The following is a 25,485-nucleotide window of genomic DNA, read 5'->3' on the forward strand; positions in this document are numbered from 1 at the left end:
GATAAACAAGGAGTCTCAGAAAAAGCAACGGCTGTGTTGTTTAAGACCTGGAGCAAATTATGATGTGCTTCTGAGAAATGTTGGCAGTCTTGCTTGAACTCTGTTCTCAGTGGTTCATCAGACTTCAGAGAAAATTTGCTCCCAGAAGCTTGGATCTGAAATGTTCTTGTGCATTTACACTGTAAGAAATTGCTTTTTTTAGTCGAAAAAATGCGATGTTCATCTTTTATCACATTCTCGGGATTTAGGATTGGAAGGAGTTTCAACTACAAATAAAGTGAAAATAAAGTGACCATTTCTTTTCTTTTCTTTTCTTTTCTTTTCTTTTCTTTTCTTTTCTTTTCTTTTCTTTTCTTTTCTTTTCTTTTCTTTTCTTTTCTTTTCTTTTCTTTTCTGCAAACACAAATAATGAGCAAAGAAATCATATTTTATTCACACGGGTGAGTTTTCATTTAAAATAATAATAGCAATTTAAAACCAGATTTGTCAGATTCCATGATGATTCCCGTTCCACCACATCCCAAAGGTACTCTGCTGGACTGGGATCTGATGACTGTGGAGGCTAATCAATTACACTTTTTACACTGAGAATTACATGACTCACTGATCAAGAAACCAGTTTGCGATAACCTAAGCTTTGTGACATACTGCATATTTCTGCTGGAAGTAGCCATCAGAACAAGGTCATAAAGGATGGTTATGGCCAGCAACACAATTCAGGTCAGCTGTGGTGTTGAAATGATGCTCAACTAGTGCTGAGGAGTCTAAAGCGTGCCAAAAAATACCCCACAAACCATTACACACATCTGTGCTTTTGTACCTGATCCATTGATACTAGGCAGGACGGAGCCAATGTTTCCAGCTGTTAATGCCAAATTCAGCTCTCTAACATCTGAATCTAAAAACATAACAAAATCAAGACTTACCAGACCAGGTAATGTTTTTCCAATTTCCTACTGTCCAGTTTTGGTGATCTGCAAAGTAAAATGAACAGCGTAGTACTTCCACTTAAATCATATTGGAATGTAAAGTATTGACATATCTTGTTATTATAACATACACTATAAATAACATTTGTTACTGTTGCCATCTGATGAAAATGTGAATGTGTTTGCTCATTATTTGCAGGGTTAAAACAAACAATGAGCTCTAAAATGGGCCAAAAAGAACGCTTTATATTCTTAAACTATGAATGACACTTTCAAATGCATGTAAACGCTAAGCAAGTTTATGTCTTAGATGTCGACTAAATCGTGGAACTGTTTGCATCCTTTTGCAGTGAAATCAGTGGTGGTTCAGTAGTAATTGCCTGCAGGGCATTTCTGCCTTCCAAAAGGAAATAGCTGAGAAGTCAGCTCTTCACTCCGTTAATGATGCTTGTCTGCTGAATGCCAGAAGAGGAGTCTGATAACCAGGCAACAAAGACACAGTCTGCATAGTCCTGCATCACAGTGAAACGACTCATTTAACAGGGGTCATTGTGAGCCTTTTGTACGTGATGTCTTCCAAAATGAGCCATGAATGATGACATCCTTTTTTTCTCTTTTGGGGCTGTTTTTTTCCAGAGTATGCTAATAAACAAAGATGTATCACATCCCTTTCTTTGCTGTGGAACAATTGGAAGTCATTGCTGACAAATAATGATTATATTCTTCTCGTTTCTCCTCTTCTTCCTCTGCTTTCCTTTGTCTCTCATAAGGGATGTCCCTGTATGGAAAGAGTGATCAACCTGTTTCTGCAAGTGATGCCGGTGACCTTTTTCTTCTCTGTAGGGTTAAAGAAACACTGAGAACTCAGCCATGATGGATTTGAGGACATTCCAGAATCCCCTCGAGCTGTTTACACTAATGCCTTTCGATTTGATAGTGAAGAAATGCCTTGTGGGATATGTGGTTTCTGTGGCAGGAGGAATGGTGGACTCTTTCATCCTTATTGCTCTCCCTACACAATGGCACTGTTGGTTGCTCAAACACTCAAACATCGTCCGTCTTTTGGAGGCAGTGCTTGTTGGTTCTTGTGCATTTTAGGCCTGGAGCTGATTGTCTGTAGGGGGTAACTAAGGCTTGCGCGACGTCGAGGGGGTCGCGACACAATCAGTTACTCGAGGCAGTCAAGCACAGGTTACCAAGGAATCACAGGAGTGTGCGGTGTACTGTTGCTTTGCATGGAATGATGTATATTTAATGCTAAACTTTTTTTAAAAAAAAATAAAAAACATTTTCTGATGAAGACTGATTTAGATACAGTCATGAGAAAACCTGACTGCTTAACTGTAAGCCTTCCTCATCACTCTAAGGAACCGTCGCATCTAAAAAAATCACATCATTGAGCACTTTAACATCAGGTTTTGATGTTGATTAGTTGTGGTTGAAAGCTGTTGATGTTTTGCAAAATGCTACAGCTAATGTGATTTTCCGAGACGACAGTTGGGATGCATAGTAACAGGGTGGAAAGAGGAAAGAACCATCTAAAAAACATCTATAAAAAACATCTATGATGCTAACGGGGCTCCACTGGTTTCCTTTCAAGTTAAAGATGATAACAAGACTAATATTAGTCACTGCACCTGTCCAGCACATAGCTTCCAATAAAATAAAATAAACTTTTGAATGTGAATGGAGCCAAGTTTCCTCCGATTGCTAACTTCACACTAAGCCCAATTATGCTAACTGTCCCCCTCAGTTTTCCATTTATCACACAGATACCAGAGAAGCATTTTTTATTTATATACTTTTAAGTTTAACTACTGAGAAGAAAGTGAAAAGCACATTTATATATTTCTATGGTCACTATATTTAGTTACATTTGCACATCAAAGCGCACACATTCATGTTTGTGTTTATTTGGATGTATATTGCATTTAGCCTCTAAATGTGCTAATTAGTCAGTGCTGCATGTTTACTGGATCTTTCAGCACGACGTCCATGACGTCTCATTTTCATACAGCAGCACATGCACACACACACACACACACACACACACACACACACACACACACACACACAAACACACACACACACACACACACACACACACACACACACACACTGTAGTGATTAGCCAACGTGTTTCCTATTAACTCCAGCTTGGCTGGTTGGGTATTAAGTTGTTCAAAGATGAATAGATGAGAACCTCAAATCACGCTGGATTACCTGCAACCTCCGAAACCAAATCAGCCGAGCAATTTGTTGTCGAGCCTGGTTATGTTTTCTGTCTGAGGTGATTTGAGTTGAAGGCTGTTGTATGCTGAGTGCTGTTTTTAATGTGCTTGCTGCTGTGCGAGGGTCGTGATATTTACAGAAGACAATATTTTACATTTTAGGTGTTTCACTGAACATCATATTTACTGCAAATGCAGTACAGGAATAGAAGCATACGTCAGCATTATCAAAAACAATCAGCAGTGTCTGATTAATATCCCTCCACAAGGTGCAGTGAAACAAGAGAATGGTAGAGAAGCAGGTACAAATAAGTGCAAAAATCTTTTGTCCTCACTTTCAAAATGTTCATGAACTCGAGTCAAAACAGTTCCTACAGATGTTATATACAATTTTAATTGGTTTAATTGGTTTGTCGTGTCTTGTTCACTATGTCAAAAAATCCTACAGTGCCTCCTTGAACTCTATGTGAGGTCCACTTTTCCCTGAACTATTTGAGTCAACATTTACTCTACTGCTTCATCTGTTGCTATGTCTCTCCATCAATCTGTGCTTTTATTGTTCTTGGTTGGACAACGCATGTCTGATTCAGAATTTAATTATCCCGCTGGACACATTTTATGAGTCACAACTGGCTACTAATGTTTTATCTAACTTTATTAAAAATATCTCACACGCTGACCTGAGGCCGCTTAACGTTAGGTTAGATTTTTTTTCTTGGTGTAAAAACCCTGTCAAATTCTTTAGCTGGGTTGAATGAGACCAATACATCTTTATAAAAAAAACTCTGTTTATATGTCAACCACCTCCATTGTGCCAGGGTCTCAGCTGAGTAAGCACAGTATAAAAATCCCATAATCATTTCTGAATGTGCCCAAAAGGCCCAAACATGTAACTATGACCCTCTAAACTGCTTGGTCCACGTCCAAACCATGTCTCATGTTCCTCATGTGTATCTACGCAGAGGTCAGAGGCGAGAGCTGCACCGTGAAATTAATCCGCTCTACGTGGTTCCACTTTATTAGAGCTGACAGCTTTTTAAAGTTACACGGGCTCCCGGGTGCTGCAAACGAGTTATGAACCAGCACAAAAGAATACTTCTGAAACCTCAGGTATTAAAATATCAGACCGGGATGCTAATGGGCATTACATGCGCCGTGTTCCTCTTTATCGCTATCCAAATTTGCAGAGCATTTTTCAGTTGTAAGGTGGAAAATGTTAAATGATAGTCCCTTTGCATTATTCATTGAGACTAAAAGTGGTTGTTCTCTGCAATGCAAGGCTGTTTGTGTGCCGTTCTGGTTTTGCTTTTCCATTTGAGCGGGTTAAATTGTGGACCTGCAACAGGAAGCCTGGTCTCTAGAGTTCATTTTTTCCACTGAGAGATGATTTACGTGGTCTGTGGTTCATCTTATTCCACCTGTCTCAGGTGTGGTGCTGCCGTTTAATATTAGCATCAAACAGGGTAAGTAACTACTTATGACAGTTGTTGAGAAGAGGCAGGACAGGTTGCCAGATGCAGGACTCGGTAAATTTTATTCAGTTCAATTTATTGTATTTATATAATACCTAATCACAGCAACAGCCACCTTAAGGTGCTTTATGTTAAAAGGTAAAGATCCTACAATAGCACAGAGCAAACCCCAACAATCAGACAACCCCCTGTGAGAAAGCACTCGGTGACAGTGGGAAGGAAAAACTCCTGTTTAACAGCATGAAACCTCAGACGAACCAGACTCAGAGAGGGGCGGCCATCTGCCACGCCCTGTTGGGATGAAGAGGGAAAGGCAGGACTTAAAATCTTAAAAATAATGTGGTATATTACTTAAATACTCGCCGGAGAAAGCAATTTGTTACACTACTCATTCCATTACTCCATAAAATGACTTGAAATGCGCTGTCTCATAATTACCAGTTAACAATACAGTTAATACACACAACACAAGAGGGGTCCTAAAAGCCGAAGTCTCTGCCTCCCTTTCTACTTTTAAATACTCTAAGAACAACAAGTAATATGTATTTTAAATTTGTTAGTCAAACAGGTTTAGACATACGGAGAAGGGCAAATGTGAACGCCTGCAATTACATCTCAGTCAGAACCAATTTTCCTGACATACTTCAGATACTTTAGACATTTAAAGCAACTGAAAATGGAGCATCGTCAGCCATCAGACAGCCACGCTAATGCCTGATTTAGACTTCTGCAGGAAATCTACCTCATAACTAACAGGGTAACTAGAAATCCATTTGGACCTTACGCCGTAACCTTCCACTTAACCTGAGATGCACCTCAGAAGAAATGTAACTACACGTTTTAGTTACTGCAGCCAGCTATTTTGATTGGCCTGCTCAGTGCTGTCGATCACTCCTGTGCATTTGCAGCTACTTTTTCACTTACTTTCACTTACTTTCTAATTTATCTGTGAAAGAATAACGATCCTCGCCTCATCATAAAGATTAATAATCACTGCGTAAATGTAAGAATTCACAAATGTCAGCAGCTTCCCGGAGGCACATTGTGGCAACTACCAAACTGGATGTGAGGGAATGTATGAAGAAGTGGAAAAACCTGAGGGACAAATATGTTTGCCTGCAAAAAACCCCCAAAAACAAACAAAAACTGACCATAGCAAAGAATGAGGGCGTCAGGAGGGGAAAAGAGATGTCCCAGCATTTTAGTTTATCTGCTTATGAAACCTCGGTACATGCCCACACTATTTAACAACCACATGGAAGTATAACTGTGGGTAATGACGTCTGGGGTATGTCACAAACTCTTCAAAGGCTCCCTGCAGAAGTCTAAATCGGGCATAAGAGAAAAGTGGAGTATAACTGGTTTTGACCTTCTACCGATTAAGTTAATGTATCTAATGCACACATTCAACCAGTCAGCAAAATTAAAAATTAACCCAACAACTTCTTTATCTCCTGCCCGCTGGAAATTGACACCATTAGATTAAAATGAGATTTTACAGGACTAAACTCAGACTGTGTTTGTTTGCACTGCAATAATGTCACACTGTTGTTGGGGTTTTTGCACAGTATATGTTTTCATAATGTTTTATGTTGCTATGATTACTTATATTGTCTATTTAAAACAGAGAAACAGAAATGCTTCATAGTTTGTAGGCAACATCTACAAAATTAGTCATGTGTTCAGAGGTTAAACAACTTTTCAGTAGCACTCATGGATAATCATCATACATAATTTAACTGCAAACATTTGATCTTTTTGGTTATGATATCTGTTTTTTCACATCATTGTGTTTTCCCATTTTACACTGAAGTTTCTGATTATCATTCGGTTTTTAAACCCTAACTGTATTGAAGTGACATTCATTTATTTACTCTACAACTCCAAGCTCTTTGTTCTTTTGTAAACCTCCATCCTGAAGCAACCATGTAATAATATTTTTTGTTGAAATAACTTTCATATTTCACTTTGCTCGTTCATTTTGCACCAGACAAAAACATCACAGCGCTGGTTCTGGCTGAATTGTTTTCAGATCCATCAGAGGTCTTGCTGGTGACTAGTGTGGTGAGACCTGTCACACCAGCTGTCCCTTTCATACAGACATCAGTTCAGCTCTGCAGGCTTAAAGCTGCAACAACAATGCCCCGCAATCCATCTCAGTACTTTTAACAGAGGTGGATTGTTGGGTGAGGCAGAAGAGCAGTGCATCAGTCCCGCATTGAACAAGATGCCTAATAGAGGTGAAACAGCCTAAAAGACGAGTGAATGCCAAGCTTTATCTGTGGGGACACAATCTCAGCTCTAATGTGGCTCCAGCTCCACCTCACCATTGTTCAGAAATGACATAATGCAGCTTTAAATGAACAATAAATACAAAGAGTCACTGTTGATGAGAAATACACGTATAACAGCACTTTAGTTTATATAGGTTTATTGAAAAAAAGGGTTGATATAAAAGCTAAAATACTGCCTCTTGGTTTACAATCAGTGAAAATACAGAGTAATACTCTAATACATCTTATGTATAGAAGAACATGTGTCAGAAGCTGCCTCAAAAGAAATGAAGTTATTTCACATTGTCTTGGGGACCTAATTAAAACACACTTCAGTTATTTTAGTAACACACTAATGGCAAGTAAATGTGACCCTGAATATATATTTGGTCTAAATACAAAGAAACAAAAACCTTCTTTGAAAAATATAATTGCACAGTGATGACTGTGTTGGAACACAGCTTTGCCTGATATATATTTGATCCCACAAATTATGCTCTGTTGATGGGTTAGCGAGAGTGGCTCTGACACTGCACAGGTGTCAAGTTTCCACAGGGGCCACGGGACTAACTTAACAGCACTTAAAGTCTATTTAATATAACTAAATACTTATTACATTACATGAATCTTAATAAGGTAAATCGTGAGTGACGTAGAGCATATGCTGTTGAAAGTTTGTTTAACATATTTCTTATTAGTTTAACAAAGTTAGTCCTGCTATTTAGATAATAATCACATTATAAAGGAAAAATCTGGACTTTTTTTTACAGATGGGTGAAATATTTAATCTACTAATTATGGACTGGGTTGTGGTTTAACACACTAACCTTTATCTTTTCATATCAGTGTGTCTGGAAAACAGCACAGTTTTATTGAGCAATGGTGTTTACGCAAATTTGTATAATTATATAAGATTCTTGGCCATTAGAGTAATGAGAAATGAATTACACTTACAGGATTGCTGCACCATTAGCTCCAAATTGATAAGACTACCACCAGTAACCTGTCAGTCAGTAAATAGACCATAAAACACAAAAGATGATAGACGATAACAATGACCACAAGCACTTGGACTTCCATAGCAATTTGTGGGGGGGGGGACCCAAAACAAAACAAAACAAAGCAATTTTGCGGCATGGGAGCAGTCGAGTGAACCTGAAAAGAAAGCCTGTGGGGTGCTGGGAGTGTCCAGATTGAAAGCACATGCTGGCTGATCTAAACTCTTAGTCTTTATTCTGTTTTGGCTCAGCGGTTCTTTTGACACATCATATATCAACTTAAGTAAAACTATAAAAAACTAAATCATGAGGCTGATGGGGACAAATGGTGGGCTGAGCTGAATAGTTTCCTGACTTGTGGCTTTTGTTTTCTATCACTGCAGGCTGGATTGGGTTTTATTCAGCTCACGCGCTCTGCAGCTGATAAGCAAACAATATCAATAAACTCCGGACAGCAACATTTAAGTTGCTCAGCATTTCTGTATTCTAAAAAAAATGCAAGCAATATTAATATATGTGTCGCATACTGTGCATAACATACTTACAGACTTTTACATATATGTGAAATATTGAATGAATCCTCAAAAATGAAGTCAGATACTGTTTCTAGCACTTTAATGAACGGCCTTCATTTAGTAGCTTCTGCCTGTTGTACATTTCATTAAAAAAACATTTTGTAAGATTATCTTCAATATAAAAATAAAACAATTACATTAAAAAAAACATAAAGTGGTTCACATATATATAAAATAACTGATAGTTAAAAATGTTCTTTTGCCACCATGAGCATTCCTTTTGAGGCATTTATCTTTCAGCTATTTGGACAATGTAGTAGCTTTCCATTCCTACTAAGGACAGGTGCTGGTATGAAAACACTGCATCTAACTTCTTCTGTTGGTCCTTTTTACAAAGTGTAAAACTATCCTGAATTGTAACGACGTCCTACCTATTTTACCTAAAATCCATGAAATAGAATTCATCTGCTTCTTGGTGGTGCATAAATATTTGGTCTCTCTTAACCAATAAGATCAATTGGCTAAAAAACAAAAAGCTGCACTGATTGGTGTTTTCATCCATGCTCGGTCATCCAGATAAGGAAATCCCAAAAAGTTGATTCTGTTCATCTGGATGCAGCGTTTTCAGTGGGGGAAACGTTTCGTCACTCACCCAAGTGACTTCTTCAGACGTCCAGATGAACAGGACCAACTTTTTGGGATGCACTGATTAGTGTTTTATTTCTTTACAGTCTTTATCAGTACAGTGTGGCCTTAACGTCAGCTTAGAATCGGCTTCATTTTCATTTTTCACTTCCAACAACAGTCCTTTGAGCCTTTATTTCAAAACATATCGCATTCTATTTAAGACACCGAGGGTCTCGACATCCCATCTTGCATAAAATCATCACTAAAAACACAGTTATGTCAATGGCTCTGACTCCTTAAACTGAACATATAGCACCATTGGATCAGTGCGTGCTTTTTAGTAGTTTCTGTGAGCTTCCTCTCTATTCCTGCATCAAGCTCAAAACCAACTAGACCTGTGCTAGCGAGCTCTGCGTGTTACAGTTAACAAAAGCTTGTGGATGGTTTCCCCCAATTGCCAGCCCCTGAATATATCCCATGAGCCTTCACTCTCAGAGTAATGCCACTTTCACTTCAAATCACAACAAGCCTTCTACATTTATGTGTGGAAAGCCTACATCCAAAATTCTTCTTTGAGTAATGAATATATTAAAACTAGAATAATAAATCATATCATTCTGAGCAGAAGGATATGATATCAATTTGATGTGGAAACATTTCTTTTGATGTTTTCAAATTTGACACGTCTGCATTTTTCCAAACCACATTTTTTGATATAAAAGGGCAGGAACTGGCAACAAAGTCCCAACAGCAATTCTTCCAAGGAAGCTGATGTGAATGTTTTTTCCTCAGTCAGCAGCTTTTATTAAAAATTAATCTGACTTGAAATGATGGTGGCATTACTCACAAAGCCTTGCACGAGACAGAAAGGTAGAATTGTTCCTCTATAGCTGTGTGAAGCAAGAAAATATTATATACAGGCACACAATCAGAGTTCATGTATGCAACATTCAAACACACACACACACACACACACACACACACACACACACACACACACACACACACACACACACACTCCCATGCCATTCACTCAGTACTCAGCACATATTTTTGACATCAACATGTGTCCGTCAAGGTGAGATTGCACTTGGTGCTAAGATTTGTTGCCGGGTAAGGTGAATGTGAAACAACTGGACGTCCCGAGGGATCGGTGGATGGTGCTGGGGATGGAGTGCAGCTTCTGCAAGCTGTCCAGAGAGTTGGACGGGTACATACAGCGTGTGTGCATACATCCATAGCAGTGACAGGGAGGTACAGAGGTTCAGCCTGGGAATACCAGGCTGGATGACATACAGGACTCCCTTTGTGTTTTAGTTGATCTTATTAGCGCGTCTTCTAGATTTCTTCACCCTGGAGAAAGATTCAGAAGGTATTAAGATGAGTTTATGTAACTGAAAACAACTTCGTTTTAGCTGTCACAGTTATATTTACATATTTACATTTAAAAATCCATGAGAACAAATAACGGGTTATTGTTGAGCCACAGGTTAAAAACATGTTATCTAGTTTTATGTGAGTTTAGTCATTTGAAATTCATCTTCTCTTGGAATGAGCTGTGCATCACTGGTATAAAGGATGAGCGAGTTGTTTTTGACCTTTTTCAGAGAGCATGATATACGAATGTAAGTTTTTTTAACTAAACATTATATCTTCAATTTGTTTAATATAGGCTCTTAAAAGGAGATCAATTTTTGGTTTAATTTTATGGGGATATATGAACAAATGCGCTCATACAAGGCACATTCGTATAGGCACAGAATTTCTTATATCTAACTCACTTTATGTTCTTTCAGCTTAAATCTTTTGGCTGTTTCTGGTGTTTGTAAGAACACATTGGTATAAAAAAGGATTTTTCCATTCATTATTGCCTATTTTGAGAACCTCTAGAATAAAATAACACTTAACACGACTCTCATGCCTCGTGTGCACTTCTGGTCATTTTCATATAAAAGTGCATATGAGGGAAATGTAATTATGTCCGATGAGAGAAGACAGATCAGGAAGTTTGTAAAACCTTCTGGTGCAGTATTATATATGCCTAACTATAATCATAGATCTTTCACTTGTCTTTTATAAGCTTGTGTTTGCCATGCTTAAATTACGGTGTCTGGGAAGCATCACTTGCAAATCCAGAGGCAGTTTGCATTGGCTAAAGGTGAAGTTGGAACAATGGGAGACCATTTACAAAACTTTTGGCTTTACTGGATTGACCGGTTAATCATTAAATGAATCATTCATAAATCATTTATGTTTTTTTGTTTAATGAAATGCTTAGATTGGAGTTCAGAGGCTCATTTTTAGCATCAAACACGGTGATCTAATGGCACATTTTGCTCCCCACTGCAAAATTTGTTAAAAGACTAATTGATCATTAGAAATATGTGGTTTTAATTATGTAAGCTGAGCTGAACGCTGTTCTTCTGATTAAGAAATATACTTGGCTACTGATGTGCTTTAAGTTCCTGAATATAGTATAAAAATGGCTATAAAAGTAAAACAGAACCCATAACAGTGGTGGATGTAAAATGTCAATTGTCAGCTGGTGGAAAAAAGCTATAATATCATAGGTTTTTAAGCCAACAAGCGGAAAGTTTTGTTTGACAGTTATGATGTGTGATGCATATTCAACTCTTAACCTCTCGTACTTCCACCAGCTGGATTAGGATGAATTTAGCTACATGTTAAAGAAGCATAGCTACATTTTGTTTTTATAGGTTATTAAAAATAAAGATGTCGCTGGCATTAACGCCAAGCCTAAGAGAAGAACTGATGCGTGTTAAGAGGTTAACATGCAGAAGCCCATGAGCGACACTAGTCTAAATATGAAAGGCTGATATTTGGTGATATTTGTTGTGTATGACAGATTATTTGCTGCTGCGCCACATGCCAGCTTCAGTGAACTACGACAATGCCTAAATCTGCAGTCACAGAAGTCCTTCGCTACAATAATAAACAATGTCTTGTAACTTCTCAGATATTCCTTTATTGTTTGTTTTCACATTGTGCACTTTAAGTGTTTATACTGTTTAAAGACGCAGGCATGCAGCCTGGCGATAATCACCACCAGACATGTTGGGAACAGTTTTTTTCCTTTTATGTGATAGGCACATATTTACTGCATAGCCCATTAAAAAGTGAAACAGCTACTGCAGTTTTTATGAATAGTTTTCACTCCCCAACCAGAAGCGTTCTTTTACAGATGTGCAATTTGTGATGATAATGTGTAAAGTTTTAATGTTAACGTAAGTGCTCTGATTTGGCTGACTATCTCAGATGTGCTTATGAGAAAATAGGAAGCAGACATACCAGTGGTAGATTTATCTCTGGTCTTACTTGATGCTCATTATTTCACAGATAATAACTCACTGGCTTACATCAACCATGTCACCAATTTCAGAGACTAATTGTCAGTAGGAAACTGAGAAATTGACTTTTTTTTAAACACTGGTTTATTTGCAAGCTCTAAACTTAGAGGAGAAGGGAACCATATTTCATTTCTGCCTTTGTCAGCGATGCTCGTGCCATTCGTAGATAGATAGAGGGGGTTTCTTACTTGTTAATGGCATTCTTTAAGTACTGCTGCAGCCATTTGGTCTCAGGGTTGATGCAAACTTCCCTGTTGCTCTTCAGCTTTGCACTGTGGAAGAAAAAAAGCATGAATTGATTTGGTTACATGACACATTCTACCAAAATGAAGCAACCTTGAAAACAAAACTGTTTTGACTAGCTGACTTTAAGCCTCGTTTTCTGACTGCACCAGTTGGGAAAATGCAGAGCAGATTTGTTCACCCAGAAGCTCAATGTGTAGATTTTAGGTGGGATGTGGGAAGATTTCCACCAATGAAAACAAGAAGGAAGGAAGCACAGGAATGACCTAGAAAGACAGTAATTTTACTCAGTGAGGCAACAGTGCTGATCTCATTCAGCAGCAACACAGCATCTCCAGGCATGTTGATAACTAAGACTGTTGCTGCTAGTTTGCTAACTACATAAAGCAAACTCTGTATACACTTTGCTGTATATATCTAAATACTATATACTGTCAAGTTCCTGTGTTTATACTGTACATTTAATAACCAGTTCTCCATTCTTTATTTATTCTGTAATTTATTCCAGCAGTGTTGCACTCTGCGCCATTGTATCACCAACACGGTGTTATTGTCTGTGTCATGTTGCTGTTGTATGTACTGTCTGTTTGTCTATTCTGTTTATACTGAGAGCGAAGAAAGAACTGAGCCAGCTCTTTGTATGTGTACACGTAGTTGGCCAATAAAGCCAAATCTGATTCTAATCTTAAGGAAATGTTGCGTGACCTTCTTGTTTTCAGACAAACTCAATAACACTGCTGATTCCTTAAAAGCATCACAGATATGTCTGATGTTGTTTGAATGTGCACAAAGGTTGGAATATGGGGGGGGGGAGATATCTGTGTGAGCTATTATAAACAGGGGTTTATAAATTAAAACAAAGGAATTTATCACTTGTGCCACCTTTAATCAGATTAAAGACAGAGGATAGATGTGTGTAATGTCAGGAAGGATAATATTAAATGATAAAAGTTACGTTATTTGAAAGCAGCACAGAATGCATCTGAGTCTTGTTGCGTTTTGTTGCATTATATGTTGAACAGCTACCAGAAACTGATGCAAAAATATGTACAAATTAGTGCCACAAAATTCACCAGAATCCAGGAAATAAGGTTTCTGATACTCAAGATTTCCCGAGAGAGGAACCAAACACCCCTTAATGTGTCTACCTATGCACTTGCTGGTAGCTAGCTGCCCGAGGAGGTGAAAAAGGCAAAAAAAGGAGAGCCATAGAAACTATTTAAGCTAAAGAACAGCTTAAAAACAACAATAATTTGGCAACTCTACTAGTTTAGCAAGTAAAAAAAACTACTCATTGCCAGAATTTAAAATGAAAAAAAAAACAAAATCCCCCAAACTGTCTTGTCCCAACTTTAGTTTTTCAAAGTGGGGTGCAGACGAGTGCGATGGGTTTTTATTGCCACATTCTCCCGCATGTTTACATTTGCTTCTGCAGTACATTTTTTTCCACACTCATCCTGGTTTCCACATAAAAGAGGAGTAACAGAGATAATGAGGAATCAAAGCGTTTAAGCCCAAAGCAAACTCAGAGGCAATAAATCACTTTCAAGGACATGTAAGGGTTGCAGTTTCAAATTTGGCCCTCTTGTGTAGCTTGACATCCTGCAGTGTTGTACAGTACAGAGGCTTTATCTTCTTCTTCGGCTGTGCGGTTAACCAAACTGTAACAAGACCTCTCAGTAACCTCAACAAAGTGTGACCGGCATTTTAATGGATGCCTGAAGAAGCTCATCCAGCCTCCTTTTCTGCTTCTCTTGTGTTCAGGGTACAGTCCTTGCGCAATGACAACAAATAAAGCATTATTATTCAGTGGGATGCACAACCTAACATCCTTGCTTATAGCATTTATTCTGATCGTGGCTCAAGAGTTGGGAGTTCGCCTTGTAATCGGAAGGTTGCCGGTTTGAGCCCCGGCTCCAACAGTCTCGGTCGTTGGTCCTTGGGCAAGACACTTCACCCGTTGCCTACTGGTGGTGGTCAGAGGGCCCGGTGGCGCCAGTGTCCGGCAGCCTCGCCTCTGTCAGTGCGCCCCAGGGTGGCTGTGGCTACAATGTAGCTGCCATCACCAGTGTGTGAATTGGTGGATGACTGGATATGTAAAGCGCTTTGGGGTCCTTAGGGACTAGTAAAGCGCTATATAAATACAGGCCATTTTTACCATTTACCAAAGCATTTAAATAGGTGCTCCTTGGCTGCACTACTTAATATTAGTGATTTATGACTAATATAGATTAAGAGCAATGTATATACCTTTAGTTTGTCTCTTGGAAATAAATCAGTAAATGTAAGTTTTTTACTAAAGCTACAAAACTCTTAAAGCATTTTTAAAAGCTAAACAGCACTTTTTTAACCATAATGGGAACAAAAATAGCCCCTCGCTGTTTATGGTTTATCGGCTGTTAAATAAATCAGAAGTGAAATGAGCAAAACATGCCAGGATTAAAAGGTCTACGGGGGTTGAGCTCAGATACACCTCAGATAAGCTCTAAAAATCTCTGCACATCTAAAAACACATCCAAGCTCCAAACTGGAGGATTACTACGCATAACAGGCTGTCAGCGTCTGCTCAGCGGTGAAAAATCACAGCTCGCTGTTTCTGCTCAAGGACGGCTGAAGGGGGGAGGCTGATATCGCAGATCACACTGCACTGTATGACTTGTAAAGCTGTCTCTGCACGGCATGCTAAACATCTTCACACATAGTCTGACACAAACTTTACACGTGGGAAGTCCTTTTGATCAGGCTGGTTTCATGTAAAACTTTTAAAAGGTGCAACATCAGAGGCTTGTTTAAGTAATCAGTCACGTTCGCTATCACTCTTAAATCCTTTTTTGGTAGTATAGGGTGAAATTTACAGTATAAGTCTATATTTTTAAATCCCACTACTGTTTAAGTCTGATTTGGTTATTTATTTGATTTGTGTTTCTGTTTTTTGTCTGTAATTCACTGATCACGTTCCTTTTGAAAACAGAGTTTTTAAATCTTAGTCTTTTTTGGCAAGGCAGATGTCAATGTGTGTAACTTAAAAAAGAAAAACGTTGCTTTAAATTTTTATTCCTGGTACTTTGTTGGGTGCACATGTTAACACGTCTTTTTTGTGGAGGGTTTTTAAACATATTTTTAAAATGAGTTTAGATTTAAATAAACTAGAAGTCACTAAAAATTAGCCTGAACAGAAACTGAAACATTGCTTCACCCTCAACACTTTATGTTAGGTAAAATATACAACTGTAATACTCAGAAAAACAGACATTTTTCTTCTTTCATACTCCAAAATATTAAATTTTCCTTCCCCCTCAGGATTCAGGGGTGCTGCAGGGCGGTCACAGAATGTGTGCTGATGTCTGGTCTGTTAATAGAGAGCTAAGCCAGACATTTAGGAGAGGATTTGTTCTGTTGTCAGTCACTGACTCTGGGTGAGTTTCAGACCCAATGGGGCGATTGCAGGGGGCACGCAACAGGGTCTTACCCTGCTCCAAACATGTGGACATTACACCTCAGTGGCAAAAGGTCATGTATGAGAGTTAACAGCTCAGAGGTGTAGCGTCTCGCTGCTCCCCGTTCTCCTCCCTCCATCTCATGTCACACATCTCTGTAAGTTAAACACTGCTTTCATATTCAATTCATGCCCCCCTCTCTTGCTTGCCCCTCTGATATACCACCTCCCTTATTCCTCACTGCATTTAGAGGCAGATGAGCAAATGGCCCCTCAAACTTAAAAGAGCAATTCGGGAGCACCAGCCTGATCCCGAATCTTTCAAATGTCAGGAGGCCAAACAGCTCCGTAACTGGATCTGTGTTTGCTTTTTCTCATGGGGTCGCCCCCCTTCCTACGCACACACACAGACACACACACACTTTTTGTTTTATTAGAGGTTGCCAGCTCATCAGCTCGGAAGCTCTCTGTTATTTTGATGTTTCTCACTTCATCCTGTTTATCTGTCTGCCTGTCTGGATGACCAACTGAGAACCTAAACCCTAATTGACTTGGCAGGAATTTGGGGGCCGGAGTTCCACAAGCAGCAGGTAGTAATTACTTCACAGCAAGTTAATACCAACAGCGTGGCGGCCTGGTTTGGAGGGGTTGTTGTCAAGCTAGGGTGAAGGGATGAGGGCACACAGTGGGAGAAGGGGGGGAGGAGTTTCTTGTGGGGTGAAAGAGGGTGTTATGTTACCGACTTTCTTTCATGCTCCTCAATAGAGATATCGGAGCGCCGCTCTGCGGGCTCCTTCTCTGAATGACTTCTTGACTCCTCTGGCAGTTTTCTGGAGGGAGGTTAGAGGGAGTTTGTAGCCTAGCCACAGGACTGGTAGTCCTTCCTGACCTTTTGCCATCCGGTTACCCCTTCCAACCATCACCAGCCCCCTCCTTTCTTTGTGGAAGAAGCCTCCAGTCCTTTAGCCTTTTGGCCTTGAGGCTTCTGCCGTCTAGATTTTCAATAGCTAACAAATTAAGGAAGGTTCTTTTTTGTTAATGTGTTCCAGACCAGTGAAATTATTCTCAACGTTGCTGACCAGATTCAGGTGGGAAATGAAAAAAGAAAAAGTAGATGAGGGACACAAGGGGTCAGCAGAAATACAAAGGTAATCACTTTGACCCTTAATTATTGCTTCCTTTGCTAAACACAAATGGCCCCCTCGAGCTCTGAGCGTTAGCGCTTTCCTCTCTCTGAGTGGATTGTGTTGTTTTAAAGTCAGCCCGCTCACTCAGGAAAGCCTAGAAGGATATTAACACCATACCTCACACATACCTCACACATCAGCAGTGTATTACATTTATTTCTGTTTCCTCTTGTTAAAGAAGACTATTGGCTTAGATAGACCCCGAAAAAATGGCCTACGCTTCAAACACAGCCCTTTTGTAGTTTGTACTCACTGATATGAACTGGTCTTGAATGATATGTGTGCGCTGTTATTACTGGCATTACACTAATACAGTCATAAATGAATCTGTAGTGTTCATTAAACAGAGAAGGTAATGCATGCCAGTGTCATTTTACATTTTTATTGTGTTCCTATTTTGTTTTTTTTGTTTTCCCACATCTGGTTATTGTGACTATGTCTGGGAGTTTGAGGAGAACAGGTTCACAGATATCAAGTACAATCTAATCTATCACAAAATGGTTACTTTACACGATTCTGCTTTTTTAAAACCTAAAAAATGAACCTTGACACACTGAAAAGAATCCACTTAAACAGGCCACACGAGTGACAGACTCATTCAAACAGTCATCAGATAATTACACCAGGAAACACATTTCTTGAAGTTAATCACCCCCTGCAACATGAGACTCATCTACTTACATGACTTGGAAGGGGCAGTTGGGCGTGTGGAGAAACTTGAGCTCTTTGATGGAGCGCTGGGGAACCGTGTTGAGAGTGGATCGACACCAGCAGCGCTCAACCAGACTGATGGGCTTTGCTACAAACAGTGGACAAGGAAGATTACAAATTAGCATGAAGCTTAGAAAATGCAACAAAATCTCAAGAGACCAGGCTGTTAAAAAGCTTAACAAGTACTGACTGTTCCAATTCTGCAACACTGCACTCTTAAGCTCTGGCATTCACACAACTATATATTTAGGAAGGAGTTAGGAAGAGGAATTTGAAAACTGAAAAATTTGCTTTGGGATCCAAAGATAAATCCACAGACAAAGCTGCACCTGCCTTATTTCAATATGTAAGAGCAAGAAAAGCCTAACAAGCTTTTTGTGAACAAAGGAGAAATCAGCCAACACAGAGACACATTCAGCATTACTTATGTGGAGCTCTGCAGGGCACTAAAATGTGGCAGACGTTGGACTTTAAGATAAATGATTCCGTTAACTTGCCAAAGAAAACTTATTCAGATCACAGTGGATGAAATGAGCAGCGGTGTCTAATATTTCGTTTCATTGCCCGTTAACAAAAGAAAGGGTCATTTTGGTTCAAGTGAGGATTTAAATACCTACATCAACTTAAATCAAATCCAAGCACAGCAGTTTCTGATTCATTTGGATTGCGATTAAACGTACCTTTCACCTCGTTGGACAAATTAAAGGCATGTTTAATCTACTGTAACAAATCTTAACAAAGCATGGGAATGTATAAGTTTACCTGCTATGTCTGTGAACAACATCCTCATTAAAAAGAGATTAGCCCTTTCTGAGCACCCGCTCGTTCACACTCTCTCACACACACACACATGCAGAATTTTAGCTTTTCACTCCTGGAGCATTCAGCCAAGCCACTCTAAAGGAGAAGGGTCCTCAACATTCAATTTCCAATATTCACCTCTTTCATGAAAACACTCTGCAGCTCAGACGGCCTCAGCAGCCTCTATGAGGTACATTCTTAAAATGATTACAATGTGAGTTTGTGTAGGCTTGTCGGTGCCCCTGAGGACTACAGATGCACAGTAATAAGACTAAATGCTTCCTTAAAAGTTTTCAAATGAAAGAAACGATGAGGGTTGTTAAAAAAAATGAGGGAAAGGATGAAGGAAAACCTGGCTGGCAATAAAAGTTAAAAAGAAACCAGCCGAATAGCCTTTAATTGCATCATTATAGAGGGCTTTGAATGGGAATAAAATGCATTGAAAACTGAAGCTTAAAGTGTGCTTTAAGAAATTACAAAATTTCACAGAGCTGATTCTTTACATCAGCCATGCCCTGCCTGTACAAATGTAAATGTCCAAATTACTCAAACCATACAATATAAAGCAAATGCTGTTGTGATTTGGCAACATATAATTAAATGTAATTGAAATCTTAAAATCAGGTGCATCAATAATAAAGCTCTTTTTTTCTTTTACAAGGTTCAATGTATTCTTTTTTTTCATAAAGAAACAGCAAATGTCCTGTCACAAATGCCTAAATCCTCAGTAATATCGCTCTAATGATTCGCACCCATTCAGGGTCTTTTCTCATGCAAACTAAGGGATCATTATGCAGCATGCAGCACTGGGGCCAGAAGCATGTGTCCACCACTGATTTATCCCTAATTAGAAACTAATTATAAGGATGCAGTGAGAAAAGGCAAATACACATGTCTAGGTCTAACTCTTGAATATTCAATCTGAGCTCTTAGTGGAGCAGAAACAATACGCTTAGGATAAATCCTGCTAGGAAACTCAACACCCCGTCTTGTTCCTACCAAGGTTAAACGTGGGAGGTAAATGTGGGGTCAATGCGGTGCCAGGAATCCACCTATATAAGATAAGATATTTGCCCAAAATCTGAAACAAATGCTTATAAACATTTTGTTTAGAAAGGCTTTTTCTGTTTGGTAGATTTTGATTAATATCAGTATATTCTCTACTTATTCTCTTCTAGCGCCCCACATAAGAACTTGTAGTGGGGAAATATTTTCATTCAAGTTTAATTTTCTAATTATGTATAAAAATATATGTTTGTTTCCACAAACCCAAATACAAACTGCAAAATAATAATAATTTTAAAAAACTAGCAAAGCAAAACGCAATAATTCGGCACCTGCCCGAAAAAACAATAACCGAGAAGCTTCTATTTTGTACTTCATTTACTCTCCATGAGTTTAAGTTATACTGTAGCAATTTAATTAATGTATAAAAAAAATTCTAATAACATTTCAATCTGTTACCCAATTTTCTGTCTAGAAATTTATCGACGTAGAAGGAAAGCAGGTGATCGAAGAACTGGAATTTCACAGTCTTGTAATAAGGGATTTACCACGACGGCAACCGATCAATCATAAACAATTAAAATTAATGCTGACATAACCTAACAAACATAAACTTAATCCAGAAAAATGCTGTTCTAAATAGCCAATAAGAAAAATATAAATGTCGGAAGCTCCAGAATCTTAAACGTTTAAATTAGCCAAAACCTGTCTAAATGATGTTGTCAGTAATGTTCCTGAAGCGTTTAAATTAAAGGGGCTGCTGTCCCTCTGGACTCACCGTTGGAGGTCGGAACATGTGTGGCCACGGCCAGCAGAGCCAGCAGTGCCATCAGTTTGACGTCCATGGTGGTGGGCTTGCAGGCTGCAGGAGGGCTTGCGTTCTTTCTCTGTTACAATCCAGGGCACGACTGTGGCCGCCAGCTTCGCTCTGCGCTGTGTTAAATCTTCAGACGGGCGAGAGAAAGTGAGCAGGGAGACGGAGTCCCACTTTCTATAGAGGGAGGGGGGGGTCCCAGCGTGAGAGGAGAGGGAGGGGAAGCCAGGGCAGGAGAAGGAGGGAGCGGCAGCCAGTCAGTAGAAACTTCCTCGATTGTAAATGCGTTTGGCTGCGAGTCAAGGAGAAAGTCTGAGGGCTATTCTCTTCGCCTCTTCACTAATTTTGCCTTATTTTTTTCCGCTTTTCTCGCTTTCATTGCTTCATTGTGTCTATTTAATCTTCTTTGTTTTACTTTTCCTTCCCCCTCTTCCATTTTTCAGTGTATTCTCTTCACCTTTACTTGCCATTTGCCACACACATGCATACAGAGTACAAGCATTTCTCACCAGTCACTGCAGATCATTGCTGGAAGCAGCTCTCTCTGCATTTGGACTAATATTGTTTTATATGTCAGCTGCCTGTTGTGTATTTGTTTGCCGGTATACAGGCTGCACCCTCTCCGCCTTTTTTTCTCCATGCATCACTTTGGCTGTCGTTCTTTCTCCTTTTCCCTCTTGCTGACTCCCTGTCATCTGGCTGGGCTCCTGTCCATGACGTCTGCTTCATGTCTTTATTGGGACTTTCATTGTTTTCTCCATGAAGAAACCATTAGCTGACTTTATGTTTGTACAGTTGTTAGGACAGAGGAAAACCTGGTTTAAGAAAAATTGTAGATCCATTAAGTGATGAACTTCTGTGAGTCTTTTGCTGTTTTTAATTAAAATGTAGTCAAGGATAGGAAATTCTATTGTAAGTAGATTATCATCATCAACTACAAAAAAACGACCACATATATCGCCAAGAAACAAATGTTCTTTTGGTTGTTTTATTCACCAAATACATTGGGTGATAAATTATGACTGCAGTGTGTACGAGTGGGTCAAGATCTGCTCCTTCTCACCGAGGAGTTTCTTGAACGCTTTCTCAGAATTTGCAGATGTTGATCAAAGATTTGGGTTTGATTCTGGGAACAAACTGCAATCAGCATGTTGTTTATGGAAATGCTAAACCAACACAGTCATCAGTAACTGGAATGAGTTTCATCTTACAATAATACAAAGCACTAGATCAATATCATAGATAAGAAGTTTTCAGTTGATTTGAATATTTTTCATTTTTTGATGATCAAAGTTAACCGTGCCAGTTTCTTTCTTCACGTGAATTTTTCTCCTCTTCATTTATTTATTTTTAAACTTTTGGGGTAAAAATATAATCCATATCATTTTTTTCAGAATAGCTTACTTTTTTAATTACATACTCATTGGTGAAACACATCAACAACCCTAGTGGCAGGAATCCTGCAACAAAGTGAGCAAATAAAGCTCAGACACATGTTTCTGAAAAACTTTGATGATCTGATGGAAGGTTTCCAGCTTCATCTGGAGGAAATCGGCTATGAGTGTAGCATGTATGTAGCATGTGATAGGGGTGCAGATGCTATGAAGTTAGTCTGTGCGTTACGTGTGTCTGTATGTGTGTAAACATCCATGTGATTATACATGTTTTTGTCTCCTTTCCTGTATTGAATCCAGGAGCAGGTAAACTGAAACTGGCCTTCATGCCAGAACGTAACACCTTTTCTGTCAGATGAGTTGGACATGGTTCAACAACTCCCACCCCCCCTCATGTGCAGTCTTCGACCACCATTAGCGGTAATAAAACCATGCACAGCTACAGACTGCCTGTCAATTCATACCCTGAAATCTCTCCCCCGCAGTTTACAGGCCTTTACCACTGCGGCGGGCTGAGAAAGTGCTCGCAGGACTGCGGCCTGCTGGAAGCTATAAACCTGAGAGAGTGTTTACAGAGTCACTCTATACAACTGCCGTTACCAGCGGGGAGATGAAACCGAGCTGTGAAGAGACAAACATATAATTACCTCAGAGGAATTTACTTATCTTTGAAAGCACAAACAACACATTTCTTTTATTGTTTTATGACCCAAGTGACACAAAATTCAGTTACAAGCTTTCAGTCATAGAGAGAGAGAGATGCCTGTTTTATTATTTATATGGATGCTCTGCCTTGATCACACAATTACTAAAGCGATTTTATAATTAGGCTATAAAAGTTTTTCTAAGATGAATAAATTTTTATTTTTGTTCCAACAGTATTAAAAACATCCTGATCATTAGCAAAAATCCTTCAGAAACAGTGACACGGTCACTTATTTTAACTCATTTACAAACCACATAATATTAACAAGTATAATATAATGCATACGAATCTTCCACCTGTTAATCTTGATATGGAACAAAACAGAGCGTTGAGTTGCCTGGTTGGAGTTAACATAGGAGAATATTAAAGAGTTAGCTCTAACTATGTCTGTTTGGTTTTTGTGCCTTCTTGCTAATAAATAGTTTCTATTCAGGGATAAAGCAGCAGTGGATACGTGGGCTGTTATATATTAAGGAGAAAAATGAGACTTGCTTTTATTATCACATTTTGCAAAAAGGCTGCAAAGTTGTAACGTCTGGGGAAAAACAACTAACCAAGAGCAATGTTGATAGATTTTTTTAATGCATTTAGAGAATGTATGATTTTTGTGAGAATAAAACATGAACAAATATAGGAAAATATAGACAAAGAAGAAATTAGTGGCCACTAATACTTTTACATTACATGTGTAAAAACTTGCACAGTGTGAAAAAAAAATTATATGTTTACAAAACCTTATGAGTAACACATTATTTGCTGAATTTGTTTATTTATTTGTTCTGTCTCAACCCAAATTGTTTGATTTGATCAATCTTCGAAGCTCAGTGTTGTTATGTGCTCCACCTCTTTAACTATCTTAAATTTCCAAAACTGCCGATTTGAGGATGCAGTAGCATTTTCTTTTTTTGTAGCGTAGTATTAAGAATAATAAATATATTATGTTTCTGGCTATCATTAACATTTACAAGTTAGCTTAGTTACACCCCGCCCCCCCACAAACTAAATCCTGTTAATCCTTTCATCACAACACAGAGACTTGTATTTAGTGAGTCACAAAAACAAATGTCAGAAGTGTTTTAGCCGCTCGAGTGCTAACATGCCACAGGAGTGTTGCTGCAGAGGAGACTGGGAATGCGATTGGCACGTTTACTGCTGACCTGTGGGACAACACTGTCACTTGTATCACACGTGGGATCAAAGGTCAACGTTTCATGTCCCTGTATAGGGTTACAAGAGGTAGAGCTGCAAGGTCTTTGTTCTGATAGACGAGCTTGCCTGAATGGCTGCCACGATGAGGGATGTGACGGGGAGCAGATGAGTATTTGGTCTTGGTGGATGGTCTCCATCAGGCCCACACATGCCATACATGCGAGCCCGTCCTATTTGAACAGGTCCAAATAAAGATTATTAGGTGCAATAAACTTTTCCTTTTGCACTGTAAATGCGATTGTAAAACTCTGCCAGGATGGGAGGATGTGGTTATTTAAGAGCCAATGGGGTTTTTAGCAAGAGCAGAAAAACATCAAAATATCTTTTTGCTCTCTGTCAAAGCTTACTGGTTTCCTGCCGTACTTCCATTTGTGGTTTGTAGTGGATTTTCAGGATAACACAGTCTTAGAAGAAAAAAATAAACAGTAATTAAAATCTTATTAGGAATAAAAGTAGAACCACAGAGAATAATATACATATATCGTCCTATTTTAGCACCAGACTTTAAAGTGGTTCAGTGGGAAAAATTAATCATCTATCATCACCAGGTGTGTCATAGCACTTAAAGCAGACTCATGCAAATATGTTATTAATGTCTTTCATGCCTTTCCATGTAAAAATGAAGCTAAATAAACACAGACTAATCTTTGCACTAATCTCCAGTGTGACGGCAGATCCCGACTTTCCTGTTAGGATCTATGTTAGGAGATTCCTTTGTGGTCGAGAGTTTATTGTGTTTGTCCAGCAGTTTGAGTCTGGTGCTGAGTTTGATTTTATTGTGGCAGCGCAGATGAAAGGTTTTCCTCCAATAGACTTAGATAAACAGTAGATCACAATCACAGCTGCGGCGCTATGAGCGCTCAAAATGTGCCACGTAAACACACATTCATCAACATGGGGAAAGATTCTCAAGAGCATAAATATAATATCAGCTGCTGGATAAAAAGGGAGCGTTGAGTATAGACTAGTCGTATTTGCAGTTAGCTTACAGTATATTCTGATTTACAGGATCGTGACTCTGGATTTGTATTTTTTTAAAACTTTTATGTATACTGGATTTGTACGTGTGTGTCTCGTGTGCGTGTTTATGGTGGTGGCGTGAAACTGTGGGCTCTGTAAACAGGATAAAATGGAGGTTTAAGGTGTTTGGGGGCTAGAGGCGGGAGGGGGGGGATGGGTGTGATTTTTTTGGGGAGGGGGTTCTTGGATCAGTTAGCACATTTCTGCCTTGAGCTTCAGCAGCTGGCTCCTTAGGAGGAACAAACACGCACATACACACACAGACACAGGCACACACACACCTCTTGCTGAGGACTGATTAAACAAGATGACGTTTTCATTAATCAGTGATACAAATATTCTTACAAGCGGCTGAAATAATCCTTTAATAAAACAGCGGATTAGCGCACAACATTGCAGACAGCTGAACTATGGGACTTATGACAGCACAGAAATGAAGTGGAACTATGTATATGGGTGGAAAACTACTCAAACCTAAAGCATGTCACTTGCTAGATAAAAGTAAAATTTGTAATAATATGTATTAAAATAATCTAAACACGTGGA

The 25,485-nt window shown here is 39.0% G+C and overlaps 1 protein-coding gene across 1 annotated transcript; it reads right to left on the reverse strand.

Moving 5' to 3' along the window:
- Positions 1–10,046: 10,046 nt before the first annotated feature.
- Positions 10,047–20,763, reverse strand: cxcl12b (chemokine (C-X-C motif) ligand 12b (stromal cell-derived factor 1)). Its single transcript, XM_005931321.2, has 4 exons — positions 20,575–20,763; positions 17,961–18,078; positions 12,602–12,685; positions 10,047–10,398 (listed from the first exon to the last, which is right to left on the reverse strand). The coding sequence occupies exons 1-4, from the start codon at positions 20,639–20,641 to the stop codon at positions 10,359–10,361; spliced, it is 309 nt and encodes a 102-aa protein (XP_005931383.1). The 5' UTR covers positions 20,642–20,763; the 3' UTR covers positions 10,047–10,358.
- Between the last annotated feature and the right edge of the window lie 4,722 nt (positions 20,764–25,485).

This window comes from Haplochromis burtoni, unplaced genomic scaffold (assembly GCF_018398535.1).
Source record: "Haplochromis burtoni strain Fernald_Lab_line unplaced genomic scaffold, NCSU_Asbu1 Contig_140, whole genome shotgun sequence".
NCBI lineage: Eukaryota > Metazoa > Chordata > Actinopteri > Cichliformes > Cichlidae > Haplochromis > Haplochromis burtoni.

Bases quoted from the DNA above. Each gene is read 5' to 3' on its own strand.
- cxcl12b (XM_005931321.2), bottom strand. From the start codon at position 20,641: ATGGACGTCAAACTGATGGCACTGCTGGCTCTGCTGGCCGTGGCCACA. The intron at 12,686-17,960 runs GTAAGTAGATGA...TTTCTTCCACAG, and splicing joins AACTGCCCCTTCCAAGTCAT to TGCAAAGCTGAAGAGCAACA. The intron at 10,399-12,601 runs GTAAGAAACCCC...ATCTTTCTCCAG, and splicing joins TTAAAGAATGCCATTAACAA to GGTGAAGAAATCTAGAAGAC.